General features: G+C 38.8%; 2 protein-coding genes across 3 annotated transcripts in view; one reads left to right on the forward strand and one right to left on the reverse strand.

Moving 5' to 3' along the window:
• Nucleotides 1–26,891, forward strand: part of CCDC80 (coiled-coil domain containing 80) — a 139,577-nt gene that overhangs the window by 46,197 nt on the left and 66,489 nt on the right. The gene's annotated exons all lie outside the window — the stretch shown is intronic.
• Nucleotides 1,533–26,835, reverse strand: SLC35A5 (solute carrier family 35 member A5). Of its 2 annotated transcripts, XR_014824842.1 has the most exons (8): nucleotides 26,591–26,835; nucleotides 25,642–25,794; nucleotides 20,547–20,645; nucleotides 18,890–19,023; nucleotides 15,670–15,737; nucleotides 9,621–9,917; nucleotides 7,808–8,588; nucleotides 1,533–6,130 (listed from the first exon to the last, which is right to left on the reverse strand). XR_014824842.1 is itself a non-coding variant. In XM_013982457.3 (7 exons), exons 2-7 carry the CDS (start codon nucleotides 25,772–25,774, stop codon nucleotides 6,077–6,079), a joined length of 1,269 nt encoding a protein of 422 aa, XP_013837911.3. In that variant the 5' UTR covers nucleotides 25,775–25,794; nucleotides 26,591–26,835; the 3' UTR covers nucleotides 1,533–6,076. The 2 variants fall into 2 exon arrangements, 1 of the variants encoding a protein (XP_013837911.3); XM_013982457.3 differs by lacking the exon at nucleotides 9,621–9,917.

Genomic DNA, 26,891 nt, shown 5'->3' on the forward strand with positions numbered 1-26,891 from the left:
CTGTGGTGTAGGTAGCAGACGTGGCCCTGGATCTGGCAGCACTGCTGTGGCTCTGGCATAGGCTGGCGGCTACAGCTCCAATTCGACCCCTAGCCTGGGAACCTCCATATGCCACGGGCGCAGCCCTAGAAAAGACAAAAAAAAAAAAAAAAAAAGAAAAAAGAAAGAAAAGATGAGTACACAAAGTTTATAGAAAGGATTTATACAAAAGACATCCATGCACCGAGGCTCAAAAAACAGCTCACCTACAAAAAGGAAACAAATTATACGCACACACGCATACATAACATATATAATACAGCAGGGAAATATTTAACTTCTTGGTAACACTAAATGATAAAAAAGAGATTTCTGATGAAAAAAAAGTGACTTAAGAATTATTTTTAGGGAAAGTCATCATTTATATTAAATGGCTATATAAATTAATAAAAATGTAAAACCTCTTTGAGCAATAACATGACTAAAAATCTTGCACTTAGTAAATAGCTATTAGATGCGGAAAAAAATAAATAAATAAAACCTCAGGAAGAGTATCTGCCAAAAACACTTTCAGAAGAGAAAAGTCTATTTTAAGACAGCTCCCAGCTGAGAAATGAACTGCCATTTAAAATTTATGAATAAGTTATATCATGCACAAATAAAGTTTAATTAGCTGTGATAATGGGATTACAAACTAAAAGCCAACCTATTAATTCTTGAAAGAAAAGGTGCAAAGGAAAACATTTAAAAAGAACTTCCAAATTACATTGTATTCATGACAGCATCAAATCTAAGAGGTACCACATCCTGCTAAGAAACACTCTTAATTAAACAGATTATTTTGTCATTTAGAATTTTCATTTTATATCTTGCTTAAAGAGCTTTTAAAGACTTTATTATGTAGCATTCTCTGATTACATAAAAAAGGAAACTATAAGTTAAATAAATTAAAATATTTCTAAAATGTCTTCCCATTTTGAGGCTGTATCTCTTGAGTCACATTTTGATGCAGCATCATAGACGTCTGAGGTTTTCCAGGCAGATGGTTCTCTGCACCACTGAGAGATGTGATGATGATGAAGCATTTTAAGAGAATTTCTCTGCTATCTCCAGGGTTTTCTTCTAATCTACTGACATTCATTGTGTAAAATTTTATGCTGGCATGTTCTTAATCTTACCAAGAGGTATTGATAAAAGATTTTCAGACAACAATTAGGACTCTTATCTTCCCCTCAAATGGTCCTTAAGTGGTTTGTTGACTGAAACATCAGGAAGTGGTATTTATCCAGCTATGCCAAATGCCTGCATGTGCAAGCAAAGACAATTTCATCCTTCTGCTAGGGGGGAGCAGCTATATTAACATGCCATTGCTTAAAGCACCCCAATTTCAGAGATGGTAATGTGAAAACACAGGAGTCTTAAAATAGATGAAATCAAGTATAGTAGACCTGGATAAAGTTCTCAGAGCTTATTAAGAAAAACTGGGAGTGGGAGGAAATGTAATACCTAATTTCCCCATCTTTCAGTGAAAGGAGTCAATAACCATATTTTAATTTTTGAGGATGAAACATTTATAAATAAAGTTCTACATTCGTTTTAAAATATGTAACAGTAACTACTAGAAATGAAACAGACAAAAATGCAAGTTGAGCAAATCTAAAAAACACCAAAAATCTTTCAAACTGGTTCAAAATATCCAAACCAATACCAACTTTCTCAAAAAAGTTTTTGTACAGAGGACAGGCGAAACAATAATAAATTCAATAAAAATATGCAAATGACAACAGAAAGAGTACAGATCTCATTTTCTAACCAAGTGTATAAAAACTAGAAATTAACAAAAGTATGAGTAAAATCCTTAATGACACTACCCTTGACTCAAAACAGATTTAGAAAATAATGATAATGCTGTATTTTAAAGTCTTTTCTGACTAGCCTAAAGTCTACTTACTCCAAGAAATTCTTCTACTAGCTATAAACATGCTCTTCAACAAGCAAGAAAATAAATGCATTTGAAGTAGATCAGATGGAAAAAAGATCAAAACAAACTTTAGAAAAGCAGAACACAATAAACTTCAATAAAGTAAAAATTAATTAGAAAATGCTCATTAACCTATTTAAAAAAATAGAGACACTATTCATACACAAAGTTAAAAATGAGAAAGAAAACACGACTCTGGCAAAAGAGGAAATTAAAAGAATTAAGAGAATGATTCATAAATTCCTAAGCAAATATGTTTGAAAATCTGGATGGTTAATTTTTTGGCATCTGTGTTTTAAATGATCAAGAGTGAACCAAGAAGAGGATGAAGAAGAACCAGAGAATGTTGTAGAAAAAAAAGTGCTTCTCAAAAAAGTACCACGCCTAGGCAATTTTATTGGTGAGTTCTTTCAAAGCTTCAGGGAACACACAAAGCTGACGTTTTAAAAAATCTTTCCAGGGCGTCTCGGCCAATGGGAGTTGGCAGCTTGAGCCACACCACATCCGTGCGGGATTGTTAGGGACATGGGGTGATAAATCCCAGCAGGATTAAATGCATCATCAGCATTGTCAGCAGGTTTCAGTTATCTGGGCAGAGACAGGATGGCGCTTGAAGCAAGTAAAATCGCAAGTGAGGACAGTTCTGCAGGACTGTTAGGGAGCTTATTGTGATTCTATTTGAGCGACATTATCACCTCACTAAACTCTTATCTGAATTGAAAATTGACTGGTTTAATAGCTTGATATTTTAATTGTAAATTTGGTTTTCATATAAAAATTGTAAGCAAGGAGTTTATTCTCCATGTTTGTATCCATTTAAATAATAGTAAGGAAGAAAAAAGGTCTACACTGAGATCTGTGAGAGGTTTTTTGTTTCTGTTAAAGGAAGGATACCTATTACTTGATTTCTGAAAGTCTGCTCTAGGCTTCAGAGAAGGAAAACAACTCTCCTTTGCATTTGACTTTCTCTGCCTCTTATCCACACTAGAATGCTAAGAATTCTCAGGAAAAACCAGGACTTAGGTAAAAGGAGAAGTTGCCAAGGAGGCCCTGGGCTGTTCCGGTCAAGGCCGGGCCTGTACAAGGGCAAAAGTAGTCCCTGCAGCTCCACAGAACCTAATCCAGCACACAAGCAAACAGGGCTTCCACATGGTGGTTTAGAGACAAAAAGCCTTAGAGTTGTAAACAAAGTAACTCTGCCCCAGAGCCTCCTCTGCACTCCAACTTGAAAACCTACCGCAGCAGGACAGTGCCGGCCGAGGATTTGAGATCCTGGGTCTCAGCCACATCCTGCTTCCCCCCAGGATCAGGCATACTGCTGGACAGAAGCCTGGTCCTTTGACCAGTGACGGAGCTGGAGTCAGGTCACTGCAGGCCACACCTGCGGTCCAACCAAAGGCTATTCAGAAACTATGACAGGAGCAAATTCAGTGCATTAGTGGTAGGTCATAACTGCTTAGAAGAGACTCTAAAATTAGGAAGGGACTTCAATCACTTAGACCAACTTCTGTACTAGTGATGGACTCTCTTCTAAAACATCCTGCTGATAAAATCTCCCCTTGAACACTTGAGTGATGGAGAATTTACTACTATTCTCTCCTACTCTTTAGAAAGGCCTTCTCGTCTGTTGGGAAGCATCATTTGTTAGGAGCGTTACCCTATAACTTGTAGCGTAGTTTGGTTCTTTAGGACAGGAAAGAAGTCTACTTCTCTTTCCACATGACAAATCATTCCTCTCCCCAGGTCAAATGCTTGATTCAAGATGACAGGATATAGTTTCTAGAACTCTCAGCTTCCAATTCCTCTCCTATTAAAACACTGGCACCCACAAAAGCCCAGGCTTTCCTTAGTATCCACAGGGGATTGATTTTAGGACCTACTGCAGTAGCCGGCCCTCTGTGCCTGTAGTTCCATATTCCAGGATTGAACTAACTGATGATCGTGTTGTACTGTATGTATTTATTGAAAAAAAAATCTGTATTTAAATGGACATGTGCAGTTCAAACCTGTGTTGAGAGGTCAAATGTACTGCAGTGCATCTGTATCAGAACTTTACATTTTAGTTCCAGCTCCTTCTCTCTCTCTAAATAATTTGTAAGTTAACATGAGTAAACATCACTCTGGGCAAAAAATGCTTTCCTGAAAAGGAGGGTGGAAAAAGTAACTGTAAATGAGAAAATCAATCTCCACGAACTAGTAGCATCTGCTATTGAATATATTCTGTAGGCCATAATTTTACAAGTAATATTGTTGCAGTTTTATCTGTTGCATAAGATAAATATGTTTTGTAGGCTGTATTTCTTAAAAGTGAGGTCTTCCTATAGCTGATTATATTTACCTTTAAAATGAACTGCCACAAGAAAATAATCTTCCTGTTTCACATAACTCTGGTGGAATGCCTATGACAAAGTAAGCAATTTTGCTATCCTCAGAAGTCAAGATCTACTAAAAGAGAAAGTTTTTAAAAAGTTCTTTTTTTTAAAAAAGTTGTTTTGAAATTAAAAATACTCTGCATTCTACCTCACATGACAGAGCGGCAACACAAGAGAAGGATTTAATAATTACTTTATTTATAAAATTCTACCAATTCTTGCCATTTATATTATTCTGAGTATCACAGATGGATTATATAATATTATCTTTTGCTTATCTGTATGAAAACTAGGGGAAAGGAGATGTATGGACTACACGAAAATGACATCTTAAAGCTCACATTTATAGGGCAGCACTCTGTAAACACATAGCACTGTTAGCTGAAGCTAACTCTTGTCCTATTGCCACCCAGCTGTATGCCTTGGGCAAGTAACTTTTGTTTACTCATTGTTTAAATTACCTATCACCTGATTTCTCTACCTCACAGACTCAATGTGATACATGCAAAAATACCTCAAAAATACCATGCAGTTTAAGCGTGAAATAGAGTTACTATAAGATGATTTATTACTGGCCTTCCTCTTTTTACAGTGACACTATTCACATTTCATTAAAAGTTATTTCTTTGCAAAATGACTCTTTTAAAAGGAACTCTTGGAGTCCTCACTGCGGTGCAGTGGGTTGAGATCCAGAGGTGCTGCAGCTGTGGCACAGGTCGAAGCTGTGGCTTGGATAGGATCCCCGGCCTGGGAACTTCCATATGCCATGGTTGTGGCAAAAAAAAACCAAAAAACAAAAAAAAGGAACGCTTCAGCATTAGTCATACTGACAATCTGGCATGATTCTGAAGCCAGTGCCTCAAACTTTAGGAACAAAATATGATATAAAAATATATAATAATCATAAGTTGTATTTAAGAACTAATTAAAATGGCTTATTAGTTCTCCAAAATAGAATAATTCAAGAGTAATGTGGTCAAGCCGAGAAAAAATCCACCATGGCTGGTTTAGGTGATGGAAAATACAAATAATTGGTGAATAGGCACTAACTTCCACCTAAATTGAAGCTTATTGGTGCAGAAAAACATCAAAAGATAGTCACTAAAAATCAAATTCCGTAGGAATTGCTAAAAACTAAAATTCTGAGATTTTGTTGAAAATTTTTCTTTGGCAAAATATTTAGCACAGACATTACTTTCAAATCAATGTTGTGGGCAGTTATTAAAATCCTTCAAACAAACTTTTGAGGAGTCACACTGCTTTTTAACTGCAAAATGACTATCTCCATGGTGTCAAAATTTAAGGGACAACTTAGGTAATATTTATGATGATAGAAAAGGGAAGACTATGGCATGCCAAGCAAACTACATAATTATGAATATCTGGCAAACTGGTATCCATTTGCATATTAATAGGGTACAGCTCACATGGTTATTACAAGTTTTTTGGAACCTTGGAGAAACAAAGAAAATAATCTGCGAATATAACCTGTTGACCTACCGGGCCATTAATGCAGTCTCTACATTATTACTCTTATGTCAGTTCCTTGGAACTTTTTAGCCTTTGGGTACTCTAAACTTTGGCTGGAATTACTTAGGGAGTGGTCAGATATATGCAAAGAGTTTTACGCTTTAGAAAGGTTCTTGGTTTATCAAAATGCAAAGATAAATATCATACATGCTTAAAATGTGCAAATAAGGTTTGTAAGAACTGCCAACTATTTGGGTACCACTTAGAAAGTATCTTAATCTGACTCAATATCACTGGGTTTGGTAAGTCTTTCCAGTTCTTCTCCATCCTAAAAGGAAACATGAAATCAGTAATTAATTAAAACAAAACTAGAAATGCAGCATTTTAAATGATTGCTAAGGAGAAACTCTACTAATAAATCATGGATTTTATTTCATTAAATCATAATCTGGTTAAATGAAATGAAATACTGGAAAGTTATCTTTTTAGACATAAAATGAGATCATTAAAAATTAGAATGCACCTCAGTACTTTAATTTCAAAGTTAACTAGAGCAAAGTGAGGAGCACCCCCTGCTGGTTCTGAAGGGAAATAACTAAAGGTTGGAGAAATAAGTATAAACTAGGCCTTGTTACCTAAAATGGTTTTCCTTTTTTTTTTTTTTTTTTGTCTTTTCTAGGGCTGCTCCCGCTCCCTTGGCATATGGAGGGTCCCAGGCTAGGGGTCTAATTGGAGCTGTAGCCACCGGCCTACGCCAGAGCCACAGCAACTTGGGATCCGAGCTGTGTCTGGGACCTACACCACAGCTCACGGCAATGCCGGATCCCTAAACCACTGAGAGAGGCCAGGGATCGAACCCGCAACCTCATGGTTCCTAGTCGGATTCGTTAACCACTGAGGCACAACGGGAACTCCTAAACTGGTTTTCTTTAACTTAAAAAGTAGGGCAAGCAGTGTTACTAGACTGTTGGAAAAGAATACAGGACTTAATATAAGAACCTATACTCTCTTTGGCTAAGATAAGGGCATTTGGGACCCAGTCTTCTAATTTTTCATCTTAAGAATCTGTTGTATCATCACTACAGGAGGCATTACTGAGGGAAGTTAGGCCATGAACTCTAATAAGCAAGATTCATTTCCCCATAGAGTAAAATGCTCATTGTGTGAAATAATTCATATTTTGTGTGTTCTTGAAAACTGTAAATTTCAAGCTAGAGAGAGGACTCTATTTCATGTTTTATTTAAAAATATGCCTAACTCCTAACTTGAGCCTCCAAAAGACCATTATCCATTTGCTACCAGTATGACTGGTAGACCTTCCTAAAACAATTATAAGCAACCAGCAGAATACTACTTATTCAGAATAACTGTATAAGTATTTTTCTAGGAACAATTTTCTTCTACATGCAGTGATCTTTTTGAAAGCTACCTTCTTAGTAAGACAAACAAGGCTGGCCCGTCTGGCACATCCTGGTTTATGAATAACTGGGAAAATGGAGCAGCCAGACTTTCTACTTATATTTAACAAGACTTACTAATGTTGAAGATCAACTTTTCTCATGAATGAGGCTTATTTCCCCAACTGTGGTGAAGTGGAAAAAGTAAGACTAAAGAGTCAGACCTTGTGGGTTTGATACCAGTTCTCTCACTTATTACCTATAACTCAGCTAGCCTCTCTGAGCCTGTTTCTTTACATGCAAAACTAGGGAGACTGGACAAATAACCCATGAGGCATGTACTGATTCTGTGACTCTATAATATTCTATGTGACAACTAATGCATAAGGCCCTCAAGACTGTGATTTACACTTTTTCTCAACCCCTGACAGCCTTATGATGACCCCTTACCTAAAAGGAGTGCAACAAATGTTTGTTGAACCACTTTTAAAAGTCACAGAGATCCACTGTGTCCTGTGATAAATTCGCCCTGATCAATTTCTTTTTTTGTATAACCACGCTTTGCATTTGGGAAGAACAGGCAAAAAGCAGCATCCTCACAAACTTACCCCACTGGAGCGCTCCCAAAGGCTGCAATTTAGATCTCGGATTCTTTCTTGCCTGGGTGCATATTCCAAACCTTGAGGCTTGCTGGCGTTATAAATAAATATGGAGAGAAGAACTGATGGGGCTTCTAAGAAAAACTCCAGTGAGGGCCTGAAGTCAAAGACCAGGACAGACACTGTTGTGATGATGACAGTGGTGACCTGGGCCATCATGACATGAAACATGTTATCCAAGAACTTCAGAATAAAAGCCACTGAGAGGCCCTGGATTGCGGTTACAAAAATCAGGGCTACTGAAAACGCATTGTGGCCATAAAAAAACCCACAGTTCTTAATCTGATCACGGTTATTGCTCTGAAGGCCCAGGGTCAGTCCATTAAAAAAAACGCCAAAGAAGTAGAGTTTGCTGTTCTGTATGAAGATGTTTTCAGTGAGCTGGTTCCCTTCCTTCATTATCTTTTCATTATAGATATTGGCCATTGAAGAAATAAAACACTGGACTATAATAAGAATATGGCCCAAGCCAAGACGGATATGACTGAAAACCTGGGCCGTGGTGTTCCACTGAGCCTCAGAAAACGTCCACTCTTTTGCTGTGCAATTGTCTTTTCTGGGACATTCACTTCTGAAAAGAAGACAGGAATTGGATGGGCTGAAGAAGGCATCATGATGAAATCCATGCCCTACCAGGTTATGCTGTGACGTCTCAGTCCCAGAAGTGAGGGCCACAATAGACAGAAACAGAATCAGGAGGGAAGCCCACTGTATCCAATTTAGATGCCTCCTGTTCAAAGAAGAAAAAAGAGATCTTAATATTAGTTTTTCCCCTTTTCCCTATCAACTGTTTCTGCTGAACACTCAAATCACTTGAGTACTTGGTTGCATGAACTACACCCGGTTTTTGCTAGCATTTCCCACAATTCAAGTTCAAAGGAAGAGGGCTGGTATGTCTGCTTCTTGATTTGCTATTTTTATTCACTTTTAAATTAACTGTCCCCTAAGGTCAGTCATTTCTCCTCATTTTAAGTTTCCCTTTAACCTATGGGTTTAGCTAAGCCTGCTTTCTACCTTGAGAACTGATCTTAGTTCGTTGGTATAATAATTTTTTATCTTGTGATAAAGTCAGTCATAGCAGGGATTCTCAATCTGGTTTCTATGAACCAAAAAGAATGTGATGGGTTTCTGAAATCTGTTATTCCTTGCAGTGGGTACCGGATCCTCTATATAGGTGAATTCCTGGCCTTTCCCCACTCACAGGAGACTCTTAAAAGCTTTGTCAAATTTTCAAAGGCATTCATGGCCAAAAATGATTTGAGGAGGAAACTAGCTCCTGGATCCATGGCCTGATCATAAAGCATTATACAACAACCTACTGTTTGATAAGACAAGGAAAAAATACTTTTGGTTCTTCAGCTTACAAAGTTCTAACAATGCTTTAGATATAAAGGCTATGATGATCATTATTCCATTTTGTGGATTCATTTCTGTTCAACAGACATTTAATAAGCAGGAATTATGTGTTGGGTATTCTGGGAAGATGAAGCCTTAGACTCGGCCTCAAAGAATTTACACTTTAATAAGGAGAGAGCCTTAAAACTAAATGATGACAACATGTGTGACATGATACAAAGAACACTGAGGAGGGAACACTTGATCTGTAAATGGAGGCAGATATGCTTCGAAAAAGAAATGACACTTGAACTAAGATAAACTGCAGGTAGCCATGCAAAAAGGGAGTTGGTGGTACATCCAGGCAGAGGCAAGAGTCTATGCAAAGGCTACAAGAATGTCCATGGACTAAAGAAAGTATACTGACCCAAGTGGGGACGGGCAGGGAGGCCTCTGCGGGGAACGACATCTTCACAATTAAAGGTCAGTTAGATCAGGAGTTCCTGTTGTGGCGCAGTGGAAATGAATCCGACTAGTATCCATGAGGATGAGGGTTTGATCCCTGGCCTTGCTCAGTGGGTCAGGGATCCAACGTTGCCATGAGCTGCAGTGTAGGTCGCATATGTGGTTTGGATCCTGTGCTGCTGTGGCTGTGGCATAGCCCAGCAGCTATAGCTCGGATTCGACCCTTGCCTGGGAACTTCTATATGCTAGGGTTGGGGCCCTAAAAAGCAAAAAAAAAAAAAAAAAAAAAAAAAAAGAAGAAGAAGATCAGAAGATCAATTAGTCTTGTAAGAGTAACATGAGCAAAGGCAGAAGTGTAAAGCAGCAGGTGAGGACTAGAAGTTAAGGACTTTTAGCGCATCTGTTGAGCACTTACTCTGGGTCACGCAATTCCTGATCTACATACAGAAGGAAACTTTGCAGAGATAAGCTGACTTCCCTAAAGCCATGTACTTATGAAGGAGCAAAGGATCTGAAGCATGGTTTCTAAGACCTTCTGGACCAATGCATCTCTCAAGCACAGTTCTGAGTTCCCAAGATGCATATACAGGGGTATGTGTCTGATTTCACTAAAGTTCCACAGAGTGTCATTCTGTGAAACTGGGAAATGCACAGACAGCCCAGAAAGCAGCACCCCTGTGCACATGTCTTCTTGTGCATACACTTTGCAATAACCAGATCTAGCACTCAGTGATGGGACCAGCAAAGTCCTGTGCCATGAGGTCAGAAATGGTCAACTAACCACATACATTTCTGAAGGTGCGAGTAGTCCAAATGAAGTGGTAGAACGCAAAATGAAGAGAAACTGAACAGAGATGAAAGGTGGGTGCTCAATTTGTAAAAATCATTACATAATCAACTCTTAAATATCAAGACAAGTGAGGTGACGGTTCTTTAGAAGTTTTCCATTCTGACAGCTATAGGTTTTCCACTGAACTGACTTTGAGAAAAAAGAATCTAAGGAAATAAAACCTTCAACAAGCTAAATGGTGCCTACTGCAAATAATTACTCATTCAAGACAATGTTCTAGGGAAGGTAAAAATTATTAAAGATTAGGCTGAATATAGATTTTCAGCAAAGAAAATAAAACAATAAATTATCCTGTAAAGTCCACTGAGGACCGTGCTCTTACACCTGACGACTGGACGAGCATGAAGAGCTTGCTCCCCATAGTTCAGTGGATGCAACAGTAGAAACTCACTTAACTGACCTCTCCACTGCCCCAGGAAAACTTCAGATTGATGCTCAGAGCTGAATGCTTCCTGCTGGAAGGCTGCTGAACCTGAGGGCCTCTGCTCCCAAGTGAACTGTTTGCTTATAAAGAGTTTCTGTTGTAAAATGTGTTTTTGCCAGGTGACCTCATTATTGCAAATACATATTTTAATGATTACATAAATCATAACTTACAAAAAAAAGGACTGCTGTTTTTATGAAAACTAAGTTGAATGCTTTGGAAAGATTAAAGGCAAATCACAACAAAAAACTGCCTTTGAATTAGGTACGGGTGAGTTAATTTTAAGATTAGGGAATGGATAATAAAAATCTATATTATTATGCATCTACAAGAATCTACTTCAAAAATATTTTTAAGGCTTGCTCCACTCTAAAGGAACTGAAACCAGAAACCACAGATGATATATAATGAATGTAGGTTCAAGCAGAAAAGAAACCAAAGAACTCTAATCAGCAAACCTCACACATACCCAAAGGAAAGGCCTTAGGTTTTCATCAAAAGAATGAAGAATGGGCACCTACATATCTTAAGTTAAATTGTCTTAAGTACATATATATTTTTTTAATGACTCCCCCATTTTGAGTTTTCCTAGTAACTCAATGATTAAGTCCAAATTGTGGCAGGTATTTATTTGGTGGTAAACCAAGGCAGAACAAGAAAATAATTAAGTGGAAAGACTCACATTAAGTTTTCTCAAGAAACCATACATAATACCTTCCTTAGCATAGAAAGAGTGACTGGGGCAGATTTATCATGAGAAATTATTTTTAAAAAATTTTGGAGTGAATTAATGATTTTTGGGAAATGCCTATATTACTGAGTGGCACTTTTATTTTTGTGCTGGTTCAGATAGTAACTAAACCTTATCATACATAACTTCCAAGAGACTCATCATATGTTTTGGGTTTTTTTTTTTTTTTGGCCATGCCTATGGCATGTGGAAGTTTACAGGCCAGGGATCAAACCTGTGCCACAGCAAAGCCGTTGTAGTGACAATGCTGGATCCTTAACCCACTGCACTGCAAGAAAATTCCATCATCATATACTTCAAAATGTGTTCCTAGCTTTTCTTGGTTGATATTATCTCCTAAAGCCCACTTTGAATTAGTAGCTATATTTCAAAGAACAAATCTATACATTCACATGGAGCTAAGAACAAGACATGTGGATGGTAATAATTTTACTTTTTCCATTTTCAAATTCTTCCAAGTAATTCTTGCATTTAGTGACCAGACATTTTTTTTTCTACCTGTTATATTCTTTGCCTGTTTGGGAGAGGTATTTGATGGTTCTGCTAAAGTCAAATACAAGGCAAGAGCTTTAATATTCTAAATGAGCTATTTACAGCAAACAAAATAAGAACTTGTGATAGAACTCAAGCTGCTACTCTTGGATTAAAATTTTATGGCCAATGGCAAAAGATCATCAAATGATTCACAAAGAGTAGATTAAATGGTGGAAAAACAAACAACATACATCACCACCATCAGAAACTTCAAAATGGAACAAAGTTGATTTTATTTATTTATTTATTTATTTATTTAATTTTTTTTTTTTTTTTTTTTTTTTTTTTTTTTTTTTTTGTCTTTTTTGTCTGTTGTTGTTGTTGATGTTGTTGTTGCTGTTGTTGCTATTTCTTGCGCCGCTCCCGCGGCATATGGAGGTTCCCAGGCTAGGGGTCGAATCGGAGCTGTAGCCACCGGCCTACGCCAGAGCCACAGCAACACAGGATCCGAGCCGCGTCTGCAACCTACACCACAGCTCACGGCAACGCCGGATCGTTAACCCACTGAGCAAGGGCAGGGACCGAACCCGCAACCTCATGGTTCCTAGTCGGATTCGTTAACCACTGCGCCACGACGGGAACTCCCAAAGTTGATTTTAAAATGTAATAACAAACAACAAAAAAATGTAATAACAGGTAACACTTAAAAGACATTTTCATAAAAGACAGCATTGGATTTATTATGATATTTTGGCTCAACTATTTAGAGTAACTTCAGCGCTGATCTATCAATCAGCCAAATTGAGACCCACTCTGGAAACTAAGTTAGTGCTTGTGGAAATAATAAAAATGGAGTGATTTTATTGTTCCTTTAATATAAACAACTTCCAATGATAAAAAACAGAGACAGTCACAACAAAGCAAACACATACCTTGGAATCAATATTACTGCTTTGACTACTACTGCTTTTTAAGAGGTAAAATATGTGGAAAAAAAATGTGAACTGTAGTTCATAATAACATTGTTTGCCATCCTGTCCCCAGATTATCCACCTCAGTCTCCCTCCTCTATAGCCGAAGGGAACTGCCCAAATGCTGCAAAATGCCTAGTGGCTCTGGGCTCCAAGCAGATTCAGGCTGACCGCATTTATCTTATGGGGTCATTGTGGGATTAAGTCAAAATAGGGCAGAAAGGAGGCCTTCGTGTTTTCTGTCCAGCAGAGACCCACACAGCTGTGGAGCCAAGTCTGCAGAGGGCTCTTTGAGTACACCTCACCTTGGCTCATGGCCCCCTCATGCTCTGAAGTCACTAAAAAAACAACCAGCTGCGGGCACAGCTATGGCTACTGGCCAATTTCTAGTCAGGCAATACATACCTTTTATCTTCTCTTTGGTAAATTCAGTTTTAAATTACCACAACTTTGACATAAAAACATATGTATTATATAAAACCTAAGGATAATACCATGTGTACTCATAAAATGTCATTCCATAGGAAAAAATTTTTTTTTTTAGGCCGTGCTTTGGCATATGGAAGTTCTGGGGCCAGGGCTCAAACCTATTCCACAGCAGTGACCTGAATCCACAGCATTGACAGCGTTGGATCCTTAACGTGCTGAGTCAACAGTGAACTTGAAAAAAATTATTTTTGCTTAAAAACAAACAAACATGTTTTTGAGACTATCACTACCTATTAAATTAGTGAGCCTTTTATCAGGTGTCAGAGCCAATAAGTTTTCCTTTATGGAAGTGCATCTCCAATTTTTTTGTTGTTGTTGTCTTTTTGCCATTTCTCGGGCTGCTCCTATGGCATATGGAGGTTCCCAGGCTAGGGGTCGAATAGGAGCTGTAGCTGCCCGCCTACACCAGAGCCACAGCAACTCGGGATCTGAGCCACGTCTGCAACCTACACCACAGCTCATGGCAACACCGGGTCCTTAACCCACTGAGCAAGGCCAGGGATCGAACCGCAACCTCATGGTTCCTAGTCGGATTCGTTAACCACTGAGCCACGACGGGAACTCCTGCATCTCCAATTTTATCATAGCAATAAATATAAAAATATTATTGCTTACATATGTTTTCTCAGAAGTCAACTTTTATCCTATGAAGTGATTTTCATGTTGATTTTAAAGACTTTAAAACGTCTTTAGATTAGCATTCTTTGACTTGCTAGTTGAGCTATTTCCACAACTCTTAAATAAAATGAAAAATGTGATGCAAAAGCAAATCTTAGTGACTCTAACATTTAAACTGGATGAAATGCTATGTTCATTTTTTTCCTTCTCTTAAATCAATCATTAGGTTGAAAGTTTCCTCAGGGTAAAAGAAAATCTTTCAAATATGTACTGACGGCATCAAGGGATTCAGCAAATAATTATTGAGTACCTATGCACCAAGTCATTCAACCTTCTTGAACACAGCAATTATGAAAAACACACTATGATGTAGCCCATTGAAAGACAAATTAGGGAGTTCCCGTCGTGGTGCAGTGGTTAATGAATCCGACTAGGAACCATGAGGTTGCGGGTTTGATCCCTGCCCTTGCTCAGTGGGTTAACGATCTGGCGTTGCCGTGAGCTGTGGTGTAGGTTGCAGATGCGGCTCGGATCCTGTGTTGCTGTGGCTCTGGTGTAGGCTGGTGGCTACAGCTCTGATTAGACCCCTAGCCTGGGAACCTCCCATGTGCCGCGGGAGCGGCCCAAGAAATGGCAAAAAAAAAAAAGAAAGACAAATTAGAAACAGAAAGTGAATGTAAAATTAAAATAAGAACAATCATAACAAATACAACAAACAGTTAATTTTATTTTTATCACTACCATCATCATCATTATCAAGTAACAAACTGGAGTTAAGTACATGTATCCTGTATGACCTTAGGTCACTCTGGCCCTTGCTTTGTAGCAGAGCCTACTTAAACTTAAAAATGTTTATTTTACACAAAGATGCTCCTGGAGATAGGAAAGACTAGTGATAACACTTGGAAATTCTAAAAATTTGTCATTCTTCTGAATTGTAATTTTGACTAGATTCCTCATGCAAATCTTCTGCCACGTGGAGCTTAAACCACATACTCATCTCAAGTAGTTTAATAAAAAAAGACTTTGCCACTCCAAACTCCAAATAGCAAATATATTAACCTTATAAACTTCTTGGTTCCCTATTAGTATATAGAGACTCTCCCCCGACCCTGCCCTCCCTAAAAAAGCAAGCTAATGAATTCTGTGTTGAAAATCTGGAACTAAAAATTAAAAGAATTAAAACCCAGTCAATCATCTCTCTCTCTTTTTTTTTTTTTTGAGATGCTAAGAGAAAACACTTCAAACATTAAATTGCAGAGAATTCAGACAGGGTAACACTTCGGCTGCTTTCCAAATGGTTTAAACAACATGCCCAATACAAAAAGCCAATTAGCAAGAAAATCCTGGCCTTGGGATTCAGAGGGTATATCATCTGAAACAAGGCTGTGCTGTTTTAAAATATGATATATGCTTTCATAACAAGTTACTTACTTCAGCACTATCCTGAATAGAAGAGCTGTTGTTATAATGCTAAAATTTGAGAAGATAACAGCCATGGCCTAGAAAGAAAGAGAAGATAGAGTTACAATACAGACAAAGCACTGACCTCAGAAATCACCCAACCTGGTCGTTCACCTGACAAAAAAAGCTTTTTGGTCAAAACCCAGAGGGGTTATTAGGGCAGCTACTTCACTAGAGGATTAAATTCTATTTTTATTGCTTGTTAAACTTATGCAGATATGATCAAATTATTCTACAGACTTTGAAAATGTGTGGAAATTCAGCATATACCTGAGTAAATAATATCAATAGGCAGATCTGGAAATACTTATAAACGCGAAAGGTTTAGGTTCAGAAATAAGTTACCATGATTATAAAGCATACTTTTTCAAGCTCTCAAAGTGCTTTATAGACTTTTAACACTGATTCTGTGGGTAGACAGAAGGCAGGTACTTACTGTTAGGCTCTTTTCTTTTAAGGCTCATTTATTTCTGAAGAAAATGGAGGTATAGGTTTGTAAGCATTTTTAGTGGTCTAGAAATTAAATCAATTTACTGTGTTGAACTGTAGTGACTCAATAGTTTGGTAGTGATTTGGTAGTGATTCACAACCAAACTCGTATTTGACAGTCCTTTGGAGTTATTCATACTGCTCTAAACACTTAGAAATGACAGTGAGATTTTTATAAAGGTTTGTTTTTGTGGATTCAGTCACATTTCACATAGAAGGATATTAATCTAAACATGTATACATTGGGCCTGGAAAGTATGAAATTTCTCACTGCCCCCATAATCGGATCTGACAATAATTTTAAAAAACAAATACTACTGTTTTAGTTCATCCTGCCTTCCTCCTTGCTGTCACTTTAAATTGATCAAACCCTAAAGAGTATGCACAATCTCATATATCCAGCAAACATGACTAATACGCAGCTGAGTTAAAGAAATACAAGTGAATCCAATAAAAAGTAGCAAAAATCCCCAAAACACATCACTCTCTTTCTCCTGAATTTTTATGGAAATCCACCATTTTAAGATTTTGTCCATAGACAAATGGTTGCTAATCCCTGGTGTGGAGAAGAGTAAAAGGAGATGAGAAAAGAAAAGTAGGTGGCTGGTAAGACTGGGGAAGTGGTGGCTCTGATCAATCACAGTAACCAAGGTGCAATGTGTAAATGTACCTAACAAAGCAGCCTGCTGGCCTGTGAATTGTGTCAACTCTTTCCAAACAATAGCATAGAATAAACGTAGTATCGGAGCTCTTTGCCCAGGAACTTTCATGCATTTCTGTTTAATTCTTTCCAACGAGGCTTGGGCACAGCAATGCACAGAATATGCCAAGTATTTTATTTTGTAATATATGTGATTGCACACAATCAGGAAGGAAGAGCAAGGCAATAAGTTGTAAGAACAGGAAGTTGCGATCTTGCTTTGGTACGCGGGATTTAGGAAAGGGATATACATTTATAGCTAGTCTGTTGCATAGAAATTAAATACAAAAAATATATACTTATTGAATGTGAATGATATGTTGTTGGGTACAGGAATTCTCAGTTGTGGAAAACTAAATGAAAGCAAGAATTCATGAGAGGACACATTTTAGATGGAATGAACACTTACTAATGAAATCGATCACAGAGCTGAAAGGAACTTCAAGTGGTCCCCCGGCTCAGGCTCAAGTCCTTGCCTTTGGGCCAATATGGTAACATTATTCTATTTTACAGATGGGCAACTGATACTTAGAGTAGGTGGCCTTGCCTGGTTCCGTATCTATTAAATTGTGCAAAAGAATCAAACTCCTATTTTCTACCTCACAGCCCTCTTGATCCCTCCTTTCTTCCCACTCTCAAACTGATTTGGCTATACTTCAAATAGATGACTAGTGTCAACAGAAATTCTATTTCCTTTTTTTTTTTTTTTTGTGTTTTTGCCTTTTCTAGGGCCACTCCCGTGGCATATGGCGGTTCCCAGGCTAGGGGTCGAATCGGAGCTGTAGCTGCTGGCCTATGCCAGGGCCACAGCAACACGGGATCCAAGCCGTGTCTGCAACCTACACCACAGCTCACGGCAACACCGGATCCCTAACCCACTGAGCAAGGGCAGGGATCGAACCCGCAACCTCATGGCTCCCAGTCAGATTCGTTAGCCACTGTGCCACGATGGGAACTCCAGAAATTCTATTTCTAATCAAAATGCCTGAATTTGCACTTTAAAGAAATACACTTTGTTAGCAATAGTAATAGAAACCTTTATTTTATAAAATGAAAACATACAGGGAAAATGTGTACATCTGATTCAAACTGAGTAATAGGTAAAAGCAGAAGATCAAACTTTATTTCTGTTTATTAATAGCTCTTGCACAGAAGAGGTCAGGAGAGATGAGAAGTGTTCCTAGTATTATTAGTTATTCACAGCATTTAGATTGGGAGGGTATAACCTCTACCCTTAAAGGACTTGGTTAAATGACAGGTCTAACAGACAAGAAAATCACAATGGAATACATATAAACTACATTAAAACAAGTGTAAGAAAGGGCAGTACACTGAGTGTATAATTTTCTGAGTTAATCATGGAAGTCTGCTTGGTGGTCCTGGATGTTGAGATTAATATTAGAAGCAGGTGCCTACAAAATAGCTCAGAAAATAGGTAATTTGGTTAAGGTTACACAGGGAGATGGCTCTAGACTCAGTGGTCAGAAGCAGCTCCCATAGAACAGCCAGCACAGTTTAATACAGTTATTTATTTATTTATTTATTTTGTCTTTTTAGGGCCATACCCACAGCATATGGAGGTTCCCAGGCTAGGGGTCAAATTGGAGTTTCAACCACTGGCCTACACCACAACCACAGCAACGTAGGATCCGAGCCACATCTTTGACCTACACCATAGCTCAAGGCAACGCTGGATCCCCAACCCACTGAGCAAGGCCAGGGATCAAAACTGCATCCTCATGGATACTAGTCAGGTTCGTTAACCACTGAGCCACGATGGGCTCAGATAACTCCTAATACAGTTATCTTTACCAGTGAGAGAGTTGACAAGCAGACTGGTTAAGTCAGTACTCAGATGCTTCTGGTTAAACCTCAGGAAGGCCAGTGAGGCAATAAGAAACTAACAATACCAAGGAAAAAATGATTTAAAAGAAGAAGAAAGTTAATTTTGAGGTTCACTTCTGTTTTTCCAGTGCTATATTCTTTGTCATTATTACTTACAGGCTGAAGATAGGAAAGGACATAGAAGACAATCAAATTATCCAGGTAATAAAGAAAGGCAGGAACGGACCACTTCATGATATTAAAGAATTTCTTCCAGGAACCACATCTTAAGGTTCTATTCTGACGATCTTCTAAAGAAAGAAATACAGAAATAAATATATTATCTTAAGAACGCACATTTTTAGAGAAAGTAAATTGTATTTGATTTCTGATACAATTCTTAAAAAAAGGTTTAATGAACTTGCTTTCAAAGCGACTATTAACCTTGAGAAATCAAAGACAATATAGGATTTCATTACTGTCTTTCTTCAATGCATCACTGTGCCCATGCAGCAACACCTCAGGAATACTGATTTCCTTAACTCCTGCTAACTTGAGATAGACATAGATGTATCACTTAAGGCAGCAACTCAGAATACACTTACAGTTTTTCTTACTATTCTGAACATAAAGCTAAAAGAATTAAATAAGTAGAAAAGTAAGCATTTGTGCCGGGATATTTTTTTTCCTTGGGAGCTGTGGGAGAGATCAAGAAAGGGAACTATTAGATGAAAATTTATATATATGGGAGTAGAGAAAATTAACTTTTACTCATCCTAGTATGAATTATTATCCTATCTCTAGGTTTCCAAAAACTTAGGAAGGTACTTTAACAGAGAGAAAGGACAGAAAACAACTTAAGTTTAAGCTGTATATATAATGCATAAATTTCATGAGATTAAGAAATGTATTCCATTAACTAGAAATTTTGTACTGGTTGAAACCTTTGAGCATGAAAAAACATCTCTTGGGCCAGTCCTTTAATACTCTAAATTCTATGTTTGCCTGAAGCGGGAAGGCAGATCAGAGCAGGAGAGTGAGCTAAGGTTCAATAATCAGAGAAATAATACATTTTAGGAGCCACAAAAGGCTACATCCTTTAGATCTGATGAAGGATTAGTAGTATCCTTATTTAATAGCTGATGAAACTGGTAAAAGTAAAATAATCTGCCCCAGAATACAGTCTGACTCTGATGCACATGCTGCCTCCCCTAAAGGAAATAAGAGACCTTTGCAGTGCACTACATATCAAGTTAGACAGCAGCAATTTAGATAATCCTGAATTTGAGTAAAAACTAACTTGCTGTGTGACCCATCACAGGAATAAGTCAAGAGGCAGAACACTGGACAGGCGCTGGGACCCGTGGGTTGGAGTCTGGGCTCTGCCCCCTCTTAGAACCACCTAATACTTTCTCTCTGAGTCTGCGTCTCACCTAAAAAACATAGGTAACCTAACCTATGCTTGTATCTTTAGCATCTTCATATATAAATTAGTGGGCCAGTCTAATATAAAATGTTTCTTTCAATTTTAATATTTTTTCATTCTGTGATTTTTAACAATGTATTAGTAGCATTTCAAAACTCAACTTTCTTTCTTGTTTTGTTTTTTAGGGCAGCTCCTGTGGTATATGGAAGTTGCAGGCTAGGAGTCCAATCGAAGCTGCAGCAGCTGGCCTACACCACAGCCACAGAGATGCAGGATCCGAGCACAACCTTCAATCTATACCACACTGGATCCTTAACCCACTGAACGAGGCCAGGAATGGAACCCAAGTGTTCATGGATACTAGTCATGTTTGCTACCATGAGCCATGACGGGAACTCCAAGACTCACCTTTCTTTATAACCCAGAAAGACACAAGCACACAAAAAACCAGCTTCACCAGTTCTGAGCACATATTCACAGTAGTTGGAAGATAATCATATTTGTTTTCTGAAATGTAACAAAAATGTTTAATTATCAATTTTGTTCTATACAATGTATACATACAATTAATAATTTAGAGCTGTTTCTAAACTTAAAAGTTGGATTTTAATACCAGTTACATTAAAATTCATACTACTGGCTTTGCTCTTTTGGATTTTTTTAATCAGTTCACCTAATGTGTAGGCTATCTCTACCTCATTCAGCATCTTATTATCCTTGAAACTGCAGAACATGGCTCTCATGTTTTAATTTAAGTTACTGATAAATGTGTTGAGGAGGCTAGGGCAAAAGGCAAAGGAAGCTTTGTGGCATGTCATTATAGACTACCCTTTAAACTGACCATTAATTAACACAGGGCCTGACTCATCAAACAGCTATCAACTTATGTGACTGAATTATTACCCAGCTCACGGTTCCTCTTGTGTGACTTGCTTGCCTTACTAAAATCAATGTACACTCTGTGAAACCTATAACTCAATTTTTCTGTTTCATATCATGGTAGACAAGGAAAACAATATTTGTTTGGCATGTGACAAATAGTACGTTGGAGTAATAGATGGAAGCTGCTAGAGACAAGTGGCCCAGGGGATGAGGCAGACAAATACACTGACACACCCAAACCCACTGACATATAAGGAAGCTACCCAACTTACAAGTCAATCTAATTAAGAAATGAGGCTCGGTTAGTATACTGCAATCTTAGCTGTTATCGCTGTCTTTCCTATTTTTTTGCTTTTTTTTTTTTTTTTGTGGGGGTGGGTGCACCTACAGCATATGGAAGTTCCCAAGCTAGGGGGTCCAATCAGAGCTACAGCTGCCAGCCTAGGCCACAGCCACAGCAACGTGGGATCCGAGCTGCCTCTGTGACCTACACCACAGCTCAAGGCAACACTAGATCCTTAATCCACTGAGTGAGGCCAGGGATTGAACCTGCCTCCTTTTGGATACTAGGCAGGTTCGTTACTGTTCCTGTTATGATGGGAACTCCACTTCCGTCCTTTCTCAATGCTTATAAATAACTTGCTTATAATTTTGCCAAGGACAAACATAAACTTTCTTAGGTACTATTTTGAGGAATGCATTTTTTTCAAAAATATCTGCTTGTTTCCCTTGGTCATCATAGGAAAAACTGGCCAAGCACAGAGGAAAAAAGCCAACTCAACATTCTTTCTCCCCAAAATACCATTTCTTACTCTTTTCAGTGGTTTTCTCTGACCTCAGGGGAAACATAATTCTTTATTTATCTCTGATTCTGCAGTACTACTATAATAGATCAGGTAGGGCATCCCTGGAGAAAGAGAACCAGGCACGGCTTTCTTGACATAAGAGAAGCCAATTTTGGGCCCAAGTCATTTTGTGATCTAAGCCTGGCTACAATTTCTGCCCTTGAACAGGTCCCAGCAAATAAGGATCTTACAGGAACAAAAGAATACAGAGGCTGTCATTAAGCAAGAGAAATGACAACAGCAAAGATAATATATCAGTTGTAAGGACTCCCGATTCTGTCTCCATAGTAAAGATGAGCTTGTAGCTACTAAATCAACCACCAGATCAACTGGAACCTAAGGGTTGATGGTGTTGACCTTTTCTGACCCTCCTGACTTCAACTAAAGCTTGGACTCTGCTGACCACCAAAACCCCTTCATGAATATTCATGTACCCTCAGCTTAAAACTTCCCCAGTTTTGCTATTTGGACAGACACTGCTTTGGGAAATAGCCCTGGTGTTCTCTTTACTTGATGCAAGTGATGATAAATCCTTCCTTCTCCCGTCTTTTGGCTCAAGACTCACCAAGTGAACCCAGTTTTGGGGTAACACTACCTGTAAACCTTTACTACAGTACTTGTAACACTGTATTATAGTTATTCATGTTGTATGTCTTATCCTTAAAAACTGTAAGGATACTTACAAGATGGGCACCATGTTAGTCACCTTCCTAGATCTGGGAGTTAATAGTGTTCTGCACTTGGTAGGCACTTAGTTGCCGGTTAAACTTTCTCCATCTATTCAAAGCCTAGTTAAAAACATTTCCTCCTGGAGTTCCTGTTGTGGCTCAGTGGTTAACGAATCCGACTAGGAACCATGAGGTTGCAGGTTCGATCCCTGGCCTTGCTCAGTGGGTTAACGATCCGGCGTTGCCGTAAGCTGTGGTGTAGGTCGCAGATGTGGCTCAGATCCAGCATTGCTGTGGCTCTGGTGTAAGCCAGCAGCTATAGCTCTGATTCGACCCCTAGCCTGGGAACCTCCATATGCCATGGGAGCGGCTCAAGAAATGGCAAAAAGACAAAACAAAAAACCTCTCCTCCTCCTTTTTCTGAGCTCAAAGCTAGATTGAAATCATACTCCCTTATCCTTCAATCATACTTGACATTACTCTCTAGCATGAGACACATGAGTGAACACATAAAAACGTGGGGGTGGGGTGGGGCTTCAGATCACAACTTTTCATCATTTTTTTTTTTTCCCCTTGCATTTCTCTTATAGTGTCACAGCATCATGTGTGACCTCCCTCCACTCTTCTCCGGCCAGCACTCACAACCTTATCTACATTACATCCATTCTTACTGGTTTCCCTTCAGTGCCAGAAAGAGGAGCCAGAGCCGCACTATCCACCCATCCTGTTAAAACCTTCCCTTCTCTTCGGAGGCTTTGCTCCAATAAACATTTCCTCCGGCTTCAGCATATCTCCTTTATATTTCTATTAACTGCCTTCCTCCTCTCAGCCTATAAATACGCTCAAAACTTTGCCAAATGAAATACAAAACAGAAGATCCTACCCCTCCAGCTACCATACGTCCTCCTTATTTCCATTAAACAGTGTCAACATTCATTATTTCACTTTACCCACTTTCCACTCAGGTCTTGTCCCCAAGCAATTTGGTTTTTGACCCCACCACTGTACTCAAAATACCTGGTCCCTGAGATTACCAAACATATCCTAGTTTCTAATTCTAAAGGGCAAGTTTTAATCTTTATCTTATTGTGATGTTGCAATTCCCTTCCAGCCTTCAAACTCCCTTCTACAAATCATGAACATTTAGTTCTCTCATCTAATTCCTTCTCAGCATCCCTCTGAGTGTTAGCACACCTGTTACATGTTGGCATTCCTCGGAGTTCTGTCCTTGGCTCTTTCTTATCTTCTCATTCTGCATGCTTACCCTGAAGGAGCCCTCCACTCCTTGGGTTTTAAATGTCAATTTAATGTTTCCAAATCTGCATCCTGGGACATTTAATGTTCACTAAACATATCCATATGAATAACTATCTCCTATTTACTCACTTAACTGGCATTTCCTTCACACGTGTGAAGTGTTGAAGTGCTAGATACAGCGGGATACTGCAATGAACAGGACACAGCCTCATGAAAGGTACAAAGCTAAAACTGTCTAATCTCCCTGAAGTCTGTCCCATCAGTTCTTCCTTAGTCTCCATCTCAGCTGAACATCACCAGTTTGGAGAAACTCTTTTCTCCAAATCAGAAACCTCTGAGCTATCCCATACTTCATTTCCTTTAATTTCCACATTTAATATATTCCCTAAGTCCTGTCATTCTATGCGTAAAATATTTCCTGAATCTATCATCTCTTCTCTGTTCCTATTTCTAAGCCTCGGTTAGTTTTCATCATCTGTAGCTTGGATTTGCAATAACCCCCTAACTGGCTATTTTTCTTCCTCTTTAGTTCATTCTCCATTCAGCTACCATAACAGTCTTTCTCATTTAACCCTCCCACTTACACTCCAAGTATTCCTTGTCCCATAATCTCTGGGGCCTAAAGGAAAAAGTCCCAGACACATAGCATGGCCTGTGAAGTCCTTAACTATCTAATCATTGCTTCCCTCTCAGGCCAAGCAATCCTTCCCCCACCTCCTCCAAGTCCCTAAAACTTTCAGCTCAGTAATTCTGAACTACATATTCTCACAATCCAAGTTTGATTTTTTTTTTCTCAATTAAAAAAATTTTTTTTTTATGGTCACACCCGAGGCATATGAAGTTCCCAGGCCAGGGATTGAACCTGAGCTACAGCTGCAACCTATGGAACTGGATCCTTTAACCCACTGCACCACAGTGGGAAATTCATTCCTACTTTTTAATACATCTGTTCATTTTTTACAGCTGTTGCTTCTGTTTTGAATACAGCTGCCTACCTTGTCTTCTTGTAGATCAACTGTTAGCTTATCAGGGAACTGTTCCCTGACCTCTCTGCAGCCCACATCATGCTCTCCCAGTCAGAATATATACACTTTCTACTCTGAACTATCTCTGCATTTTGGTATAAAACTAAACTTATTATAGTGTATTTTAATAATCCATTTACATGTATTTCTCTCCTAATAAACTGTGAATCCTTGAGAATAAGGTCTATCTTATGTACTTTGAACCCTGCTACTAATATTTATTAGCTTAGTGCCTGGCAGAGAAAGGTCAACCAAAGAGAGACTTATATACATATCTGACTTCCCAAGCAGACCATTAACAGTCACAGTATCCAACTTTATGTGTCCTCAATAACTAGTGAGAGATTCTCAATAAGGTTTTATGGAATAAAACTGTTTAAATACAAATTCTTCTGTTAAGAACAAGATTTCTTGAGTATGTATTTGTCAAAGCTAATAACCTATACTGTTTCATTGATAATGTAATTAAAATACTATCTTATAAATGCCAGGGGATCAACAAATATCTCATATTTCAAGATAAGTTATAATACATATTGCTACAGGCCCAGAAACACCTGTTGACTGAATAGTCAGATGTTATGATCCATTCTGCTAAGGGTTTGATTCTGTACTTGCCTGACCCAAATTTCACTCAGCATCAAAAATTTTTCTTGCTAAGGTATGAAAGGTTAAAGAACCAAATTGAATCATGCTTTATTACTCACATGAAGCAGAGTACTTTTAAGGATATAATCCCCATTTTACACACAAGGAAACCAAAGACAAGAAAGACAATGGGTGATTAAATGGCAGAGTTCCATACATAATCCAAGTCTTAACTTACCTTCATTGGCTGAATATTTTACAAGTAGGATGCGACTTGAGCTTAAAGCAATGAATACCGCCCCTAGCAGGAATGCATACATTGTTGACCAGGAGCATAATAACACTGGATGACCACAACATGTGCTTTCCATTTCACTGTTTTTTCAACTGCCTTAAAGAGAAGGACATGTTCATGAACAACCCTGACAGCCGATTAAGTATAATGTACATACCACTGACTTGTAAAGAACAGAAAAGGAATTTTTTAGATGTCTATATCAAAATCAAAAAAGTTGAGAACTACAAGAAAAACTATGGTGAAAGGAAATGAAACAGTCAAAATTTGATAGGAAGGGGAACTCTAGACACAGAAAAGGCAAGGGCTAGATTAGAAGTGCTGACAAAAGGTCAGTTTGGGACTGCAGAATTTTGCAGAGAAACAATTCTTTTAACTTTCACTCTTATGAGCAACTGTGGTCTAAAAGATAATTTCAGATTTGTATTTTTCTCCTTAGTAGCAGCTTTTCCATAGGAGGAAAAAAAAGAACTTGCAGTGAAAGATTCGTTAAATAATGACCAAAATGGAAATATCTGAAACACTGCTGTTACTTTAATTTCCAACTAGTGTTGGAAGCAGAGGGGAACTTAGAAATCAATGACTCCAAGGCCCTTTTTTGAGATGTTGAAGACACTAGACTCTACACTGAGTAGTTACCCTGCCCAAAGCATGCCAGTTTAATGGAGCGCAGAGCCGGTGGTATTGGTGAGAGATGGGCTGGAAGTACCAACACCCACAGCCTAGTGGGCCCAAGTGTACCAAAGCCAAAAAGACACCCCTCCCCACCCGAAGGGCAGGTTTCCCTCCACGATTTAGGAACGCCTTCTGTCACCCGTGCGCCCTCCCCTCAAACGCACGCGCATTCTTTTGCCTCTGCCCCCACCCCGCCCCGGGGTGGGGGCGCTGTTACCTTGGTCCCTTCGAAGAGCTTCCTGCGGAACAGCATGCATCCTAGAGCTAAAGCAGTAACTGTCTGGCTCCGCAACAGCAGCAGCTTTTAGGGCACATAGGCAGGGAAGCTATGGGTGGAAAAGAAAGGCGAATAAGCCTCTGCACCCAACCCTCCTATTCTGGAACAGAAAGCACAATAACTACCCGACGCTAGAAAGAGCGGACCTGGCGCCCATTGCGCAGGCGCGCTCAGTGTTACGCTTCCGGAGGGAGGGGAAAAGCGACCCGATCCCGCCCCAAGCGCGGCCTTTCTCGCGTCA

Source organism: Sus scrofa, chromosome 13 (genome assembly GCF_054392235.1).
Source record: "Sus scrofa isolate SSC_HxYL_T2T_F1_AM1 chromosome 13, Sscrofa_HxYL_maternal_Yorkshire_Landrace_v2.0, whole genome shotgun sequence".
NCBI lineage: Eukaryota > Metazoa > Chordata > Mammalia > Artiodactyla > Suidae > Sus > Sus scrofa.

Excerpts from the sequence above, each read along its gene's own strand:
- SLC35A5 (XM_013982457.3), bottom strand. The coding sequence starts at position 25,774 with ATGGAAAGCACATGTTGTGGTCATCCAGTGTTATTATGCTCCTGGTCA. Across the intron at positions 20,646-25,641 it reads AAAATATTCAGCCAATGAAG|AAAACAAATATGATTATCTT; the intron begins GTAAGTTAAGAC and ends GTTACATTTCAG. Across the intron at positions 8,589-15,669 it reads CTATTCAGGATAGTGCTGAA|GAGGCATCTAAATTGGATAC; the intron begins GTAAGTAACTTG and ends TTCTTTGAACAG.